The sequence below is a fragment of the Motacilla alba genome, chromosome 1 (assembly GCF_015832195.1).
Source record: "Motacilla alba alba isolate MOTALB_02 chromosome 1, Motacilla_alba_V1.0_pri, whole genome shotgun sequence".
Classification (NCBI taxonomy): domain Eukaryota; kingdom Metazoa; phylum Chordata; class Aves; order Passeriformes; family Motacillidae; genus Motacilla; species Motacilla alba.
The window spans coordinates 56410143-56423004 of NC_052016.1; the positions used below are offsets into that span (position 1 = coordinate 56410143).

Genomic DNA, 12862 nt, shown 5'->3' on the forward strand with positions numbered 1-12862 from the left:
GACAAGTCTGCTCTTCAACTGGAACTGTTACAACAACTGTCCTGATTATGTTCTTTTTTTCTTTTTTTCAGGGTACCAAAGGGAGTTCCAGCCTTCTGCTAAACAAAGTGATAGGGATCATACCCTCACACTTCTGTGTTGTAGCATCAACTGCAACATTGCTGCTAAAAGGAGTCAAGGGCAGCCAGAGTATCAGAAGGAGGATTAAATACAATTTGCAGACTACATCCCCTCTGCACACTTATGTAATAGCACATTCTGTTTGTGATCTCGAGCATGCAAATCTCACCCTCTCCCCCCACCCCAATCTCATAATCACAGCTCCAGTAACTACCCCATCAGTTGCACTGCATACACAATAAAAATTTTCAGTGTAGATTATATTATCCATACAACAACAACCCACCCCCTCACACCAAACAGAAACCCACCCAAAAATAAAACTGTATAGTAACAACTCTGATCACAATTTTTGGAAGAGAAATTTAGGTCACATATATGCTGATATAGAGTAAGTTCTGTTTTCTTTGTTCTAGGCATCTGCAAAGTTTGATCATTCTTTAAGGCATACCTACAAAATATCTTAGTGCCACAGCGCTTCTAATTTCACAGCTAATGTTAAATAAATGGCAAGTCACTTTAACATCAATAAACATTGTGTAGGTTGGAAATCTCACTTCTTAATGTTTGACTTCTCACCTATTCAGTTAAATAAGCTAGTTGGTTATCAATTTTATGCTCCAGTAACAGCTTAAGATCCCCAACTTAAAATTCAAATGCAGAGAAGTGTCGTATCACTACATCATATGCAGCCCCAAGTTTAAACCAACTGCTTTTCTTTAACTGTTTTAAGATTTAAATACATACACAAAACAATTCCTTCCTCAACATCCAATACACTTATTTTCTTTTTCAAGTTCATTATTGTAAGAAGTAAGTTGGCTCTCTAAAGACACATTAAGGTTTCCTAATGGCTCTAGGCCAAAGAGAAAGCTCCCAGCCCCCACTCTAGTGACTGAATTCCACCAGATTTACATACAAGGTTGAACCAAGCCCAAATAACAGTCTAAGCATCACACAAGCCAAGTCAGCAGGGACCTGCAGGTTCTGGACACCAGGTCACTCCTGGAATGCATCCACCTGATATAATGAAGAACGTCAGTTTTTTACACGTCCTGCAAGTCCGTTGTAGAACCTGAGCTGTTTCACTGAGTGCTTTCTTCTCATTCCCAGCTTAAATTTATTCTTGAATAAGTTACACTCACTGACGTCACATGCACATCATGCTTTAGCCAAAAAAACCCTAGGGTTTTGATGGCTTTATTCTGCATCTGCAGACAAGAACACAGCTAAAATTAAAAAGCAAAGGTTCTCCTCATTAAAAGCCTGGCCCTTGGTGGGAACACTGTCCTCAGAATGCTGAAGCACATCAACAGAGATTAAGGTAACTGGGTTTGGTAGGCCTGGAGGGGACCTACTAGCAGCCTTCCCATGCCTAAATTACCAAAGGACTTCTTTACTGAGATCCAAGACAGAAATCAACAGACAATGGTCATAAATGGAAACAAGAGACTCTGACCTGTGATCAGGTAATAGGTTTTCACCCTGAGGATCTCAAAACAGTGGTCACTCAGAGATGCTCTGGAAGCTCTGGCCTTGAGGGTTTTCAAGGTCCAACCAACAAAGCTCCAAGCAATCTGGTCTGAATTCAGAGGTGAGCTGGGCTAGAAAATTGCTCAAGATCCTTTCCAAAGTGACCAATTCCACAATCCACTTTAATCCCTATCAATATCTTCAGTTTTGTTTAAACTTTCTTAAGTATGCATAATTAAAATAATACACAGTATTTCAGGAATTTATAAAATTATACTAGAACCTCCTTAAACTGACTGCAAAAGCCTCTCAATTTCCAATCACAAACATCACAACTGTCTTACATTTGTAATTCAGTAATCTCACAATGCTCTTCTCCAGCCCAGTTGTTTCTATAACAAACTTTCATGCTTGCATTTCAAAATACAGCTTTTAACCACCCATAATGTACAGGATATTCTTATTGTAATTCGACTAATTCTATTCCTATTAATTCAGTCTTTGAGATAATCCCATCTCCACAAAACACCACAATCATCTTCTATACTATTCATCATCAACAAATTTCATCAGCATACTGATTTTCCTTGTCCTAGAGGCATAAATGAAAACAATACAAAGACAGCTGGTCCCAAAATTATCTTTAAGGAATTCCACTAAGCATAACTGACAGCCTGACACATCCTGAACACTATACTTTACCATCTTCTCCACCTAAGTCACACACTCAGTCAAACCCTGCCTTCCCCAATTGATCCCTTGCTATGCAATGTCAACTACTCACTGAAGTCCAGGCAGATTACACCTCTTCTGCATTTCCTCCATGTGGAAAACACTCTCCTTCCAGAGAAAATTGGCTGATGAATCTGTCCTGATCTAATTTGCATAAATAGAAATAATGAATTTTATTCCATTATTTCTTCTCTGCTCCTTCTCAGCATCCTTCCCCAGATGGTTACTCATCTGTTGCGTTCAAAGTCTCTCTTCACATCTTTTCACTCAACTAGCATGCAGATATTTTATAACTTAATTTCTTCAACCTGAAGAAACACCAAGCATGCAAATTCCTCAGGCACACTCCTTAATACTAACTCACTACATTTAGTTTAATCAGCATCTGCCTCCTTGAAATCCAAAGCCTTTACATATACTCCTTTGTTTATTCTTCCATTTGATTTTAACCATATCAGCTCATGGTCATTGAAACGAAGTCATCGCCCCAAGCAGCCCTCTGAAGACTTCCAGAACTTTCTGGGAATTTGAGACACATATAGAATAATAATATTAGCTCCTTCTCAGCCAAGAAACTAGCTGATAGAGGGACTGAGGTGCCCAAGTAAGAAAGTAAGAGAGCAAAAGTATAAATTTGTAGCCCAAATATGCAAGCATTCTCGATGAGAGAGAAGAGATCCTTCATTCTGAACTCTTCTTCAAGAGTCACTTGGTAAAATAAATTATACTACAGTTCTCATGAATCACACTTCTGGACACCTATTCTCATCAGATACTTTATAGGAAATACAGGTAACTTAACCACACTTCCTCAACTGAACGCCTAAAAGTTACACTTGGCAACCCTCAGAACCCCTGTGTTTAGCTTTGCTCTACCTCTACAGCGCCTTGCAGTACCTGTAATAAATTTCGTTTGCATTATGAAAAAAAGATTAACATGGAAAATGAAAAGAAACATACATTGTCCACGTGAATGAACAAAGCTCTGAAGATCCATTTCCAGCTGCGTCACTTGTTCAAAGCCACACCACTTGTGAAAGTAGGGCAATCCCCACACAACACCAGGTAAATGTGACAGCACCCTGCGTCACTCTATTCAGGGCTAAGGTGAACTTCATACCAGTTCCAATTACACAGTCACCTTTATATTACTACAACGTGAAACAAATATGGCTTTATGTGCAACTGCTTTCTCAAACAAGGAATGACTAAGGAAGCTTTGCACTGCTAAAAATTTAGTTAGCAAATCTCAGAAACTTGAAGTGAAAAGAAAGAGAAAACCAAAAAAGAGCATAAACAAATTTCATTTAAAGGGAGAAAAAAAAAAAAAAAACAAAATCCTATAGGCATTTAAATCAGTAGCTATGATAGAACTAGCTGTTTCTATGGAAACCATGACACTCTTGAACTTAAAATCCTAGTGCTTGGTTACACTTCATCCATTTCCTCACTTCAGTTCAAGTAACATAGGAACAATGGCAATATCCTCCAATGAGTTCTAGGGTTATGTTTTCAGAAGAAATATCTAGGAAACCCTGTTCCTCAAAATAAATTAATACAGCCACTGTGACAACCAGCAAAATACAATGGATTTCAGTCAAGTTTACATACCGTTTCCTTTACTATCCTGTCTATTTGCATTCCTGGAACAATTCTGAGTTGGTTTGGTTTTTTAGGGTTTTGTGGAGAGGGATGAGGTAAACACAACACACTAACACGTCTGCTGGACCTAATTAAGAACTAAGAATTTTCACTGAAAATCAACTTAACAAGACTTTAAAACCAGAAGAATAACTTTTTCTTACAACATACTGGTTCGATTAGCAAAAGATTTTTTCATGATTTAATGAAGTAAGACTCCAACACAGAATAATTTGTTTCACAGCAGTAAAAGAAAACTGAGGCACTACTTTACCTGGATCAAGTACCTCGTCTTCTCAGGTCAAGTGGATATTTGGCCACTATATCCCAAGTACATACTTTAGTCATAAACTGTCTCCTGCTGCCTCCCAGGAGAATTCACTCTGACAGAGAAGACTCAAAGACCTACTCTGATTACTCATTAGCCATAGTCAGGGCAGTTTCATCCTGCACATGTTGTAATTGTCATAGTGCATCGTGATCCTCATGTGCAAATTACAAGACACAAGACATAGAAGACCTTTAACCTGTCCTTAACACATGTCAGAAGACCAGGAGATTTAATATAAATAGGTAGCAAAAAATGCAGAAAGTAAGCCATGAGGCATTCAAGTTTGCTATTTTCAGAGTTCATCCTTTCAACTCGGTGTTGGAATAAATGTACACTCAGCGAGGAATAAAGTTACTAAAACACGAAACAGTGAAACTGATATACTCAGATCAACATGAAATTTTGGTAGAGACCATTTTAGCCATCAGTATAGCACACTGAACCAGTCAATTCCAGACACAAGAGTGGAAACAGCAGTAAAATTGCATCCATCGTCAATGCCCACAAGGGAAGTTCTTGCTTGCAGGCTGAACCAGTTAGCTCTGGTCAGCAGGGCCACAGGGAGGTGGTTTGGGAACTACGGTGGTTTACAGCTCCTGTTCTCAGGAGGGACCTGTAAAACAGGAACCAGGCCATCCTGCTGAGACATATCCTGGGGTCCCTGGCCTGTAGTGCATAGAGTTAGTGCTGAAGCTCCAACACAGGCATTTGTATGCCTTCTTCAGAACTCACATATAATAAAAGCAGAGAAGAGCATTCCAGGGTTTCTTTCTGAAGTGAGAAAGAGTGTGAGTAGGAGAGAGAGAGAGAAGAAGGGGTCTGTTTCTATATTTTCAATCTCTGTCTCCTTAAAATATCTTTTAATGACACACATCCCGGTGTTTGACTCCAGAATTTAAAAGTGAAGTCAGCGTGTACCATTTGTGTTACCATTCTGCCATCTCTTCTCAAGAGCTATCCCCGGATGAACCCAACACCTTGTTTTCATCCTCTTCTATTAAACTGATATTTGAAGCTTAGGAGTCCACCCCACAAATATTTTTAATGACAATTCTAGTCACCTAGATTTGGATTTAATTCTGATAGAACTCAATAATTTTTCTATTGTGTTCTGTAGAGAGAATATTTATGTATTATTTTAAAATATTATTTAGGACAGTTCAGTGGCACCTTTTTTAAAAGACTGATGCAAGACCACCAAGTCTGTGAACACTGATGTTGTGCCATGCCTAACACTTCCAATTTGAAAGTCAACACTACCACTGCTGCTAACAAAGGAGAACATACAATTCCACAGAACCAGTTCCATACATAACTACTTTTTCCAAGTGCAAGTGGCAGACAGATACTCTCCATCCCTTCATAATCCCCAGTCAATTATTTTTTCTTACTTTTAACCAGCTTTGTAGGATTCAATTTGATTTAACCATGTACCTAGAAGATCACTTAGACTGGGAGATACTACAATTTTGTAACCCACACAGGTCACCCCATAGACAAAAGTCAAAGTAGGTCTTCCACTTATAGCCTGGATGAAAATAAACATCAGCTTCAATTTGACCAAAACTAAAGCTCTTTGGGGAAAAAAAAAAGTGAACACAACAAAAACATTAAAAATACATGGGAAAAAATGGACATTTCAAGGGAGCTGCTATTTACTAGAGCAATTAAAATAATTATAATTGCAAGCAGCACATATTTGTAGATATTCTATAGTTCCACATCCTAATTTTTGGGGGAAAAGATGGGGGTTTTTAAAATGTTCTTTGTTTTTAAATGACGTTTCAAAACATGATTTTTCATATTAAGTTACCTAAACATAATAAAGATGCATTGGGCTCTCTGCATTCTTGAGCTAGACTTTATTGCAGAAGTTCAACTGCTCCTCCCTTTGCTTCTCCTTTCTACCATGTGAGGCAGGAACACCAACTAAGGATGACTTCAGTGTGTACATTCAGGTACATGAACATATACATAAAAAGACACAAGTAATTCTAGCCAATTCAGAAAATCTCTTGGGAAATAAAAAGACAAGACCCCTAAACATAAAACACACACACAAAACCACACACACAAAAAAACATATACAAATCCACAAAAAAATCACCCCACTGTGCTGGAAATGAATGGTCTACTCCTTACATATGAGAGCATAAAGATTCACGAGATCTTACTCATAAAGATTACAGCATGAGATCATACTTTTCCTCAGAAATAAACTGATCTCCAACACAAAGCCTATATTTAAAATGTGCTACTCCTTCAGGCCCCCAAAAATGGACAAAAATAGCCTGATTTGGAGCAGACAAAAAATAATACAAGAGCAAGGAAACAACCCAACCTTCTGAATCCAATTTCATCTTCTCTTTTCTCTTGCAGTAAGTGTTGCATTATATGTTATTTAATATAGTTTACTGTGCAATACAGAATACATCACACTGTGACTAAGTAGGAGATTATAGGTAAAAAAATACTATTTTCCATTTCAACTAAACACAGCTTGAAAAACTCCAGGAAAAAAAAGTCACTCCATAAGGATAAATAAAGAGTGACACAGTTCTGTGGAAGTCCCCTCATATAAACTCTGAGCTATCAATAAGTACGTTGCATGAATAAAAAAAAAAACAAACTTCCCTAGGATTTTTCAGGACCTACATCCCAATGGAAATACCAGCAACTGGAGATCAAATTTGTGGCTTCTCACTTCACAGTCATATTGGGACTCTGCTGACAGGTTCTTTAACTTGGTCAGCACCAAAGTAAGAAATTTTTCAGGCCTTGAGGGTGTGTGTCAAAAACAAAACAGAAAAAAATCTTTAAAATATTTTAAAACATGAAAGAGGCAAAGAGTTGCACCTTGACTTAAAGATACATTTCAGATCACTTGGGTGGGCATACCATAAAATTAAACTTTTATTAATAACTACCAATTCCTAGCTTCTCTGGACTTACTGGCAGTCAGCCAAAGCTTTGCCATTACAAAGCACTATATAAATCACTGAGCTGTGGTAATTAAAGGCAAGAGACAGGACATTATACATTTTTGTCTCTGATGCAAAATATAGTACATATTTTAATCAAAATGGATGTTTCAATGACCAGAGAGCTCCTTTACTCAAGCAAAACCAAGCAACTCAGATATTAATGAGAACACAACCTTTTCTAATTGTTTTCCTTTTAAAATAGCCCAGAGAAAACACTGAATTACATGATAAAAATCAAGGATTTTGATTTATTCAGAACACAACTCTTCAAGAGCAAACAGCTTGACTTTGACCTCTGCCTATACTTCTCAGAATAGAATAATGAACACATTTTCTTTCCTTTTTTTCCATCTTCAATGAGTTACCCTTAATGTTCAACAAAAATTTAAGCCATGTTGATAGAAAGCTTACATGTTTTTCTTCTATTTAAACATTATGGCACTAATGCATCCCCAAGCTAAGTTTGCTGAAGACAACTGACTGAATTAATGGAATGACATCACAAATAAGGTCTGATGCAGTTATTTACTGTGCTCTGCATTCACAGTTGAACACTAAAAGGCACAGCTTATTCCCCTCTGAAGCCAGTCAAGTGCTTCTGTTGTTCCAAGCAGCTCTCAGTCTAAGGGTAAATCTTACCCTGTTTCCATCATGAAGAGCACTAGCACATCCAGACTGCCTATTAATGACTAAAAGAGTTAAAGCTGCCCTTTCATTTTGGTCTCCTCCTTTTCCAGAATTGTAAAGACTTCTGTAGAGTCAGAAACATACAATTTACCAGCTGTTAACTTACCACTCAACTTCCTTAGATGATCCAGTTTCTGATGCAGTATCCCTTTATGACTACCCCGTGGCTTTGTGAAGTACTTGCCACAACAGTGTGTCTGAATGGGAAGGAACCTTAACTTTTTTCATCCACACAAGAGTTTTCTTCAAAGAGAAATAGATTTTAGTGAAGATGGAAAAAAAATCATTTCTATGGAAAGCATTTTTGAGCTTTCTTTTATCTTCATTTGTCTTATGTGCCCAGAGTCTACACAAAAAGCATCAAATTACATAAAAATGCTTCATTCCAGCCCTTCAGAAAAATCTATCTTCATACAAATAGCACAAATTTAAGATCCAATTGATATTCAGGCATCTTCTAAGCATAAATATCCTCTTGGTCTAGGATCTCACTAAATCCTTACCACGAGGAGAGAACAGTGATGCCTTCTTGAAGGCAATACAGTCTTTTAATCAGTAGTGATTATAAGCAACACCAGTCACGGCTCTCAGTTCTTACTGCATCAACAACTACATTATAACAAGCCATCTGCTCAGTGTCAAAGCAGTGAGTAAGGCTAGCTTCTGTGAATCTAGGGCAACATGTGTTCTAGCTTGCATCTTAATTATGGTTTACAAAACACTATGTATGGACAACCACAGAGGTATGTCACTGAGGGCTCCCCAAGTAGCTATGATTCTTACCTTTAAAGTAAAAAAGGAATTAGTATTACCTCCCTGAACTAATTTGTTTGAATCTATATACATAGGCAACAGCAGAATACATAATTTAACATGCTTTTCTTCTCATACGTTGTGACTTTTGCTAGAATAAAATAACTTAAGACCTAAGTCATATTCCAACACTCTAAATTAGCCTGTCCTCATGTTTTTGCACGTGGTCAATATGGCTAGCACGCAGTACTCGCCACCTCTGCATCTCCAAGTCCTCCGAGTCCTGGAGATGACCCAACCGGAGATGACCTGACTCTCTCTCCTCATTTTTGTTTCTTGTGTACTCAGACTGTTAAGATTTTTAGGACAACTATTTGTTATGCCTGACATATAATGTTACTTCCAGGCTACAGGACAGATGCTGATTTAAAATCAAGAGTGTTTTATTAATAGTTCCACAAATGCTATAATGGGTTTCAAGGACCCTCTAACCCTCTATTTTCATTAAGGAAAAGGCCTGGCAGTCTCGAGTGATATCATCAACTGACCATGTTATGAAAAGTTTCACTGGCACCACTGGTTATAACTAGCTATACTTAGAGAAGAATAATTCTCTAGACAATTACTAAACTTTTGTATTTATCTCAATTGAAGCATTACTTTGATGTCACAAGAAACAGAATACCCTCTCACAAAAACTAACAAGCCAGAAGATTGTCTTCCTTATTGGGGTTCAACATGCTCAGCTCAAGAGTTGTGGACAGATGTCATGTCAGTAACAATGACTAATATTTAACAAAAATAATTTTATTTATATAAATATATAATGGCATCTTTTCATTAGAGGGAAGAAAGATGCTATAGTTTTGCACTTCCTGTCATGACATAATAAAGTTAATGAAACCATGCTTTTGAAGAGAAGAGGATAAGAATAGAATTTAGCAAGCCCTCTCTGTTAGGAGACACAATACCCATTATTATAAATATGTTTTTAGGGAAATACATATGTATATTGGCTGAATGTCAATTCTGTAAGTGCAACCTGATGCTAACAGTATTATGGTTCAAAATTTTCCACTTATCAGGCAAATGATTTTCTAGCTAATTACCAAGTCAAAATTACAGCACAGTAGTAGAATTGTAGATTTAACTGCTTCTTACAAAGGGTCTAGCACACAGACACAAGACAGCCTAGAAAAATACAGCTGCTCTATAGGAAGAGAATGAAGGTCCACATAGTCAGATCTATTCCATTCTTCCCTATCAGTTTGGGAAACAAATAATTACACAAAGCTGAAAGGAAGATCTGGCATTTAGAAAGAAAAGTGTATTTGTCATACAAAACAGCTATCAAGAAAACTATTGTCTTAAGTCATGCAAGGCTTGGGCGACGATTCAGCAGAGAGTCAATCAGCATCAACCTGCGACAAGTAATACTGTCCCTTACTGTGCCAGACACAGCTATGGCATCATCTGCTTTTCACACTCCCATCCTCATTCAGAAATTACTTTTCAGCAAATATAATGAATTCTCCTGTGCATATAACTATTCCATTGATTACTTCAACAAGCAAGGCTTGCAAGAAACAGCCCATCAGATCATACTAAGTAAGTGTTATACGAACACTATGTAGTATTTACACATCAAATCCAGCATCTGAGAAGCTGAATAAGGGGAAACTGCTGGATACTGTCTAGGATCTAATCATCACCACATTACACAAACATTCAATCTTGTCATCTTGGGAACACATTTGTTAATGTGTCAGCTATCTGACAGGTGAGTACCATGTGGGACAGTTCAGTTCTGTTTTAATCTCTAGTGTAAGTGATGCTCAAAAAAAATTTTTTTTTAATTCAAGATTTTTAATAAAGCTTGAAACCACTATAAAGCAACTAGACAAGGCAGCACAGAGGGGAAGAACAAATGTAGAAATGGAACAAGATGACAGCTACAAAAACTTGTAGAACCTGGAAACTGTCTCCCTGGGAAAAACCAAACAAACAAATCCAAAGCAAAACACAAACAGAAAATAACTACAAACAAAAAACCCACAAAAACTCAAACCCAACTCTATTCCAGACTGCAAAGAACACAGGAATAACATCAGCAAGGGAAACAGAACAGCAGCAAAAGGACAAAAATCAAGAACAGTGGTGATGAACACAGCATGGAACAAGACTGATGGCCACCAGCTACAAACTTTGTAAAGCTACCTGAAGCCTAAGAGGCTCCAAGCCATGAAAAGTAACTGGCCACAAATATGCATGACCAAGCAATTAAAAATAAGTAAAACCAAGGCAATAATCAATTGAGTCTCCTGAGTTGCAAACCTCTCCAAGAAAGAGCAGGTGAATACACCTAACGTGATATGCCCCACATAAAAGCTTAGCCAAAGTAGCTCTGAGGCAAATGTTTAGAAACTTCTAATAAAGCATCACAGTTTATATTCTATCCTGGCAAAAACACGTTTCACATTTTAATAACTGCAGCACAGAGAATTGTAACCGACCGTAAGCAGAAGTCCTCTGTTCAAAACCCGTGGTATTTTGGACCCTTCCAATGCATGCCTCAAAGGTAGGATTCAGAAGTTTAATTAGTCTTTTATGTAAGTACTGAACCAGCAGATCATATTCACCTTCCTCCCCAAGTGCGTCAGTAAAGTCATCAGGGTGCTATTTGCTCTCTGAAGAAGAGACCATTATCATGATTACTTGCTAACAGCCAAATCTCAAAAGCCTTGGTGTCATCTCAAAACAACATAGGAAAGGTCGCATGATTGCTGTGTTATACAGCATAGACCTTGCACTCTTGTAGCCATCCACACTCTGGAACTGAGAACACACCTGCTCTCCATAATCCATCTTCCTTTCTTTAAATGTGAAGAAAATGGACTTCCTCCATGATAAACTAAAATCCTTACGTTAATAAATGTAATATTACTTACATTACACTTTTATATACATTATATAAATGTAATATAATAGATATATTAACAAAATAGTACAATAATATAATAGATTAATTATAGATTATTATAAGAGATAATAGATTAACAAAATAGAACCAATCTTCAACACGCTAAGTACGGAAACAAGAAAAAGTCTTTATAAAAGGTAAGTCTCCATTAGGATATAATCTGAAACTTCAAAACACTGAACAAACAGAAATTCACATAACAGAATAGATTAAGTAATAAAAATGTGATTACTGTTGCTAAAACCCACCAATTTTCTAAGCATTACACATACCCTGAGTCAATCTGATTTCATTGTAAGAACAATAACTCACATGCAATGTCACTGTGAAAAATTAAGATAAACTACCCATAGAATTTATTTTCACTAATAGTGAGAATATTAATAATACATTCAATATTAATAATTTGTGCTTCCACAAAGAAAATTGAGGCAGTATTTCAATTCTACATTCTAGAATGCTTGTCAGGTCACAAGTTTAAACTTCTCTTAAACTTCTGAGATATTTCTTTGCAACTCAAATATTATTAGTGTTTTTCCAAAAGGCACCTCTATCTTTCCCCGTTAAAAACTCCGCCAAATAAACAACAGTAAATTCCATATACTAGCAAGCAGTTCCATAATTATTAATTATAGTATTACTCCTCAATACTACTTCTATTTATGGAGAATACTAACTTGCAGATGGAGCTTTATTTTATCACAAACCTATTCTGGATATCTCAGAGAAAGGAGTAAAAATTTTATGGAGAGTCTCATTTCCACTGTGCCATAACTGAAGAGTGTTTTCCTGCCTTCAATGACTGGTTTTGGGTCTTGAAAATTTACAGCCCTGTTTGACGTAAATCAAGACAATCATTTTCACAATGATTCTTACTAAATTACATCTCTTGTCTCATTAAAACAAACTAGTAAATTCCACTCAATACTTACCTTGCACATCCTCTGTTTTCTTGGAATCTGACCGTTAATCTACCTCACTGTCCAAAGACAATTTATATGGTTATTAACTCTTACAGCATTTTCCCACCCTTTTCTTATCTCAGAACGGGGATTCAGCATGTTTTTCATGTCCAAAAAGGAAATAATTCAGCAGGTGGCATACTCAATTTTGGTCTATTTTGAAACATTGTGTTTAATCAAGAAAAAGTAACCTTTCACT

The 12862-nt window shown here is 36.9% G+C and overlaps 1 protein-coding gene across 2 annotated transcripts in view; it reads right to left on the reverse strand.

Annotated features, from left to right (window-relative positions):
* The window catches only part of UBL3 (ubiquitin like 3), a 55580-nt gene that overhangs the window by 14610 nt on the left and 28108 nt on the right, over window positions 1-12862 (reverse strand). The window contains exon 1 of one of the 2 annotated variants that reach the window (XM_038132617.1): window positions 2776-2779. The exons of the other annotated variant lie outside the window; for it this stretch is intronic. Within the exon in view, the coding sequence (XP_037988545.1) occupies window positions 2776-2778 (3 nt within the window). The 5' untranslated portion in view covers window position 2779. Of the gene's footprint in view, window positions 1-2775; window positions 2780-12862 lie in introns of those variants that run through there. 2 annotated transcript variants of the gene reach the window in all.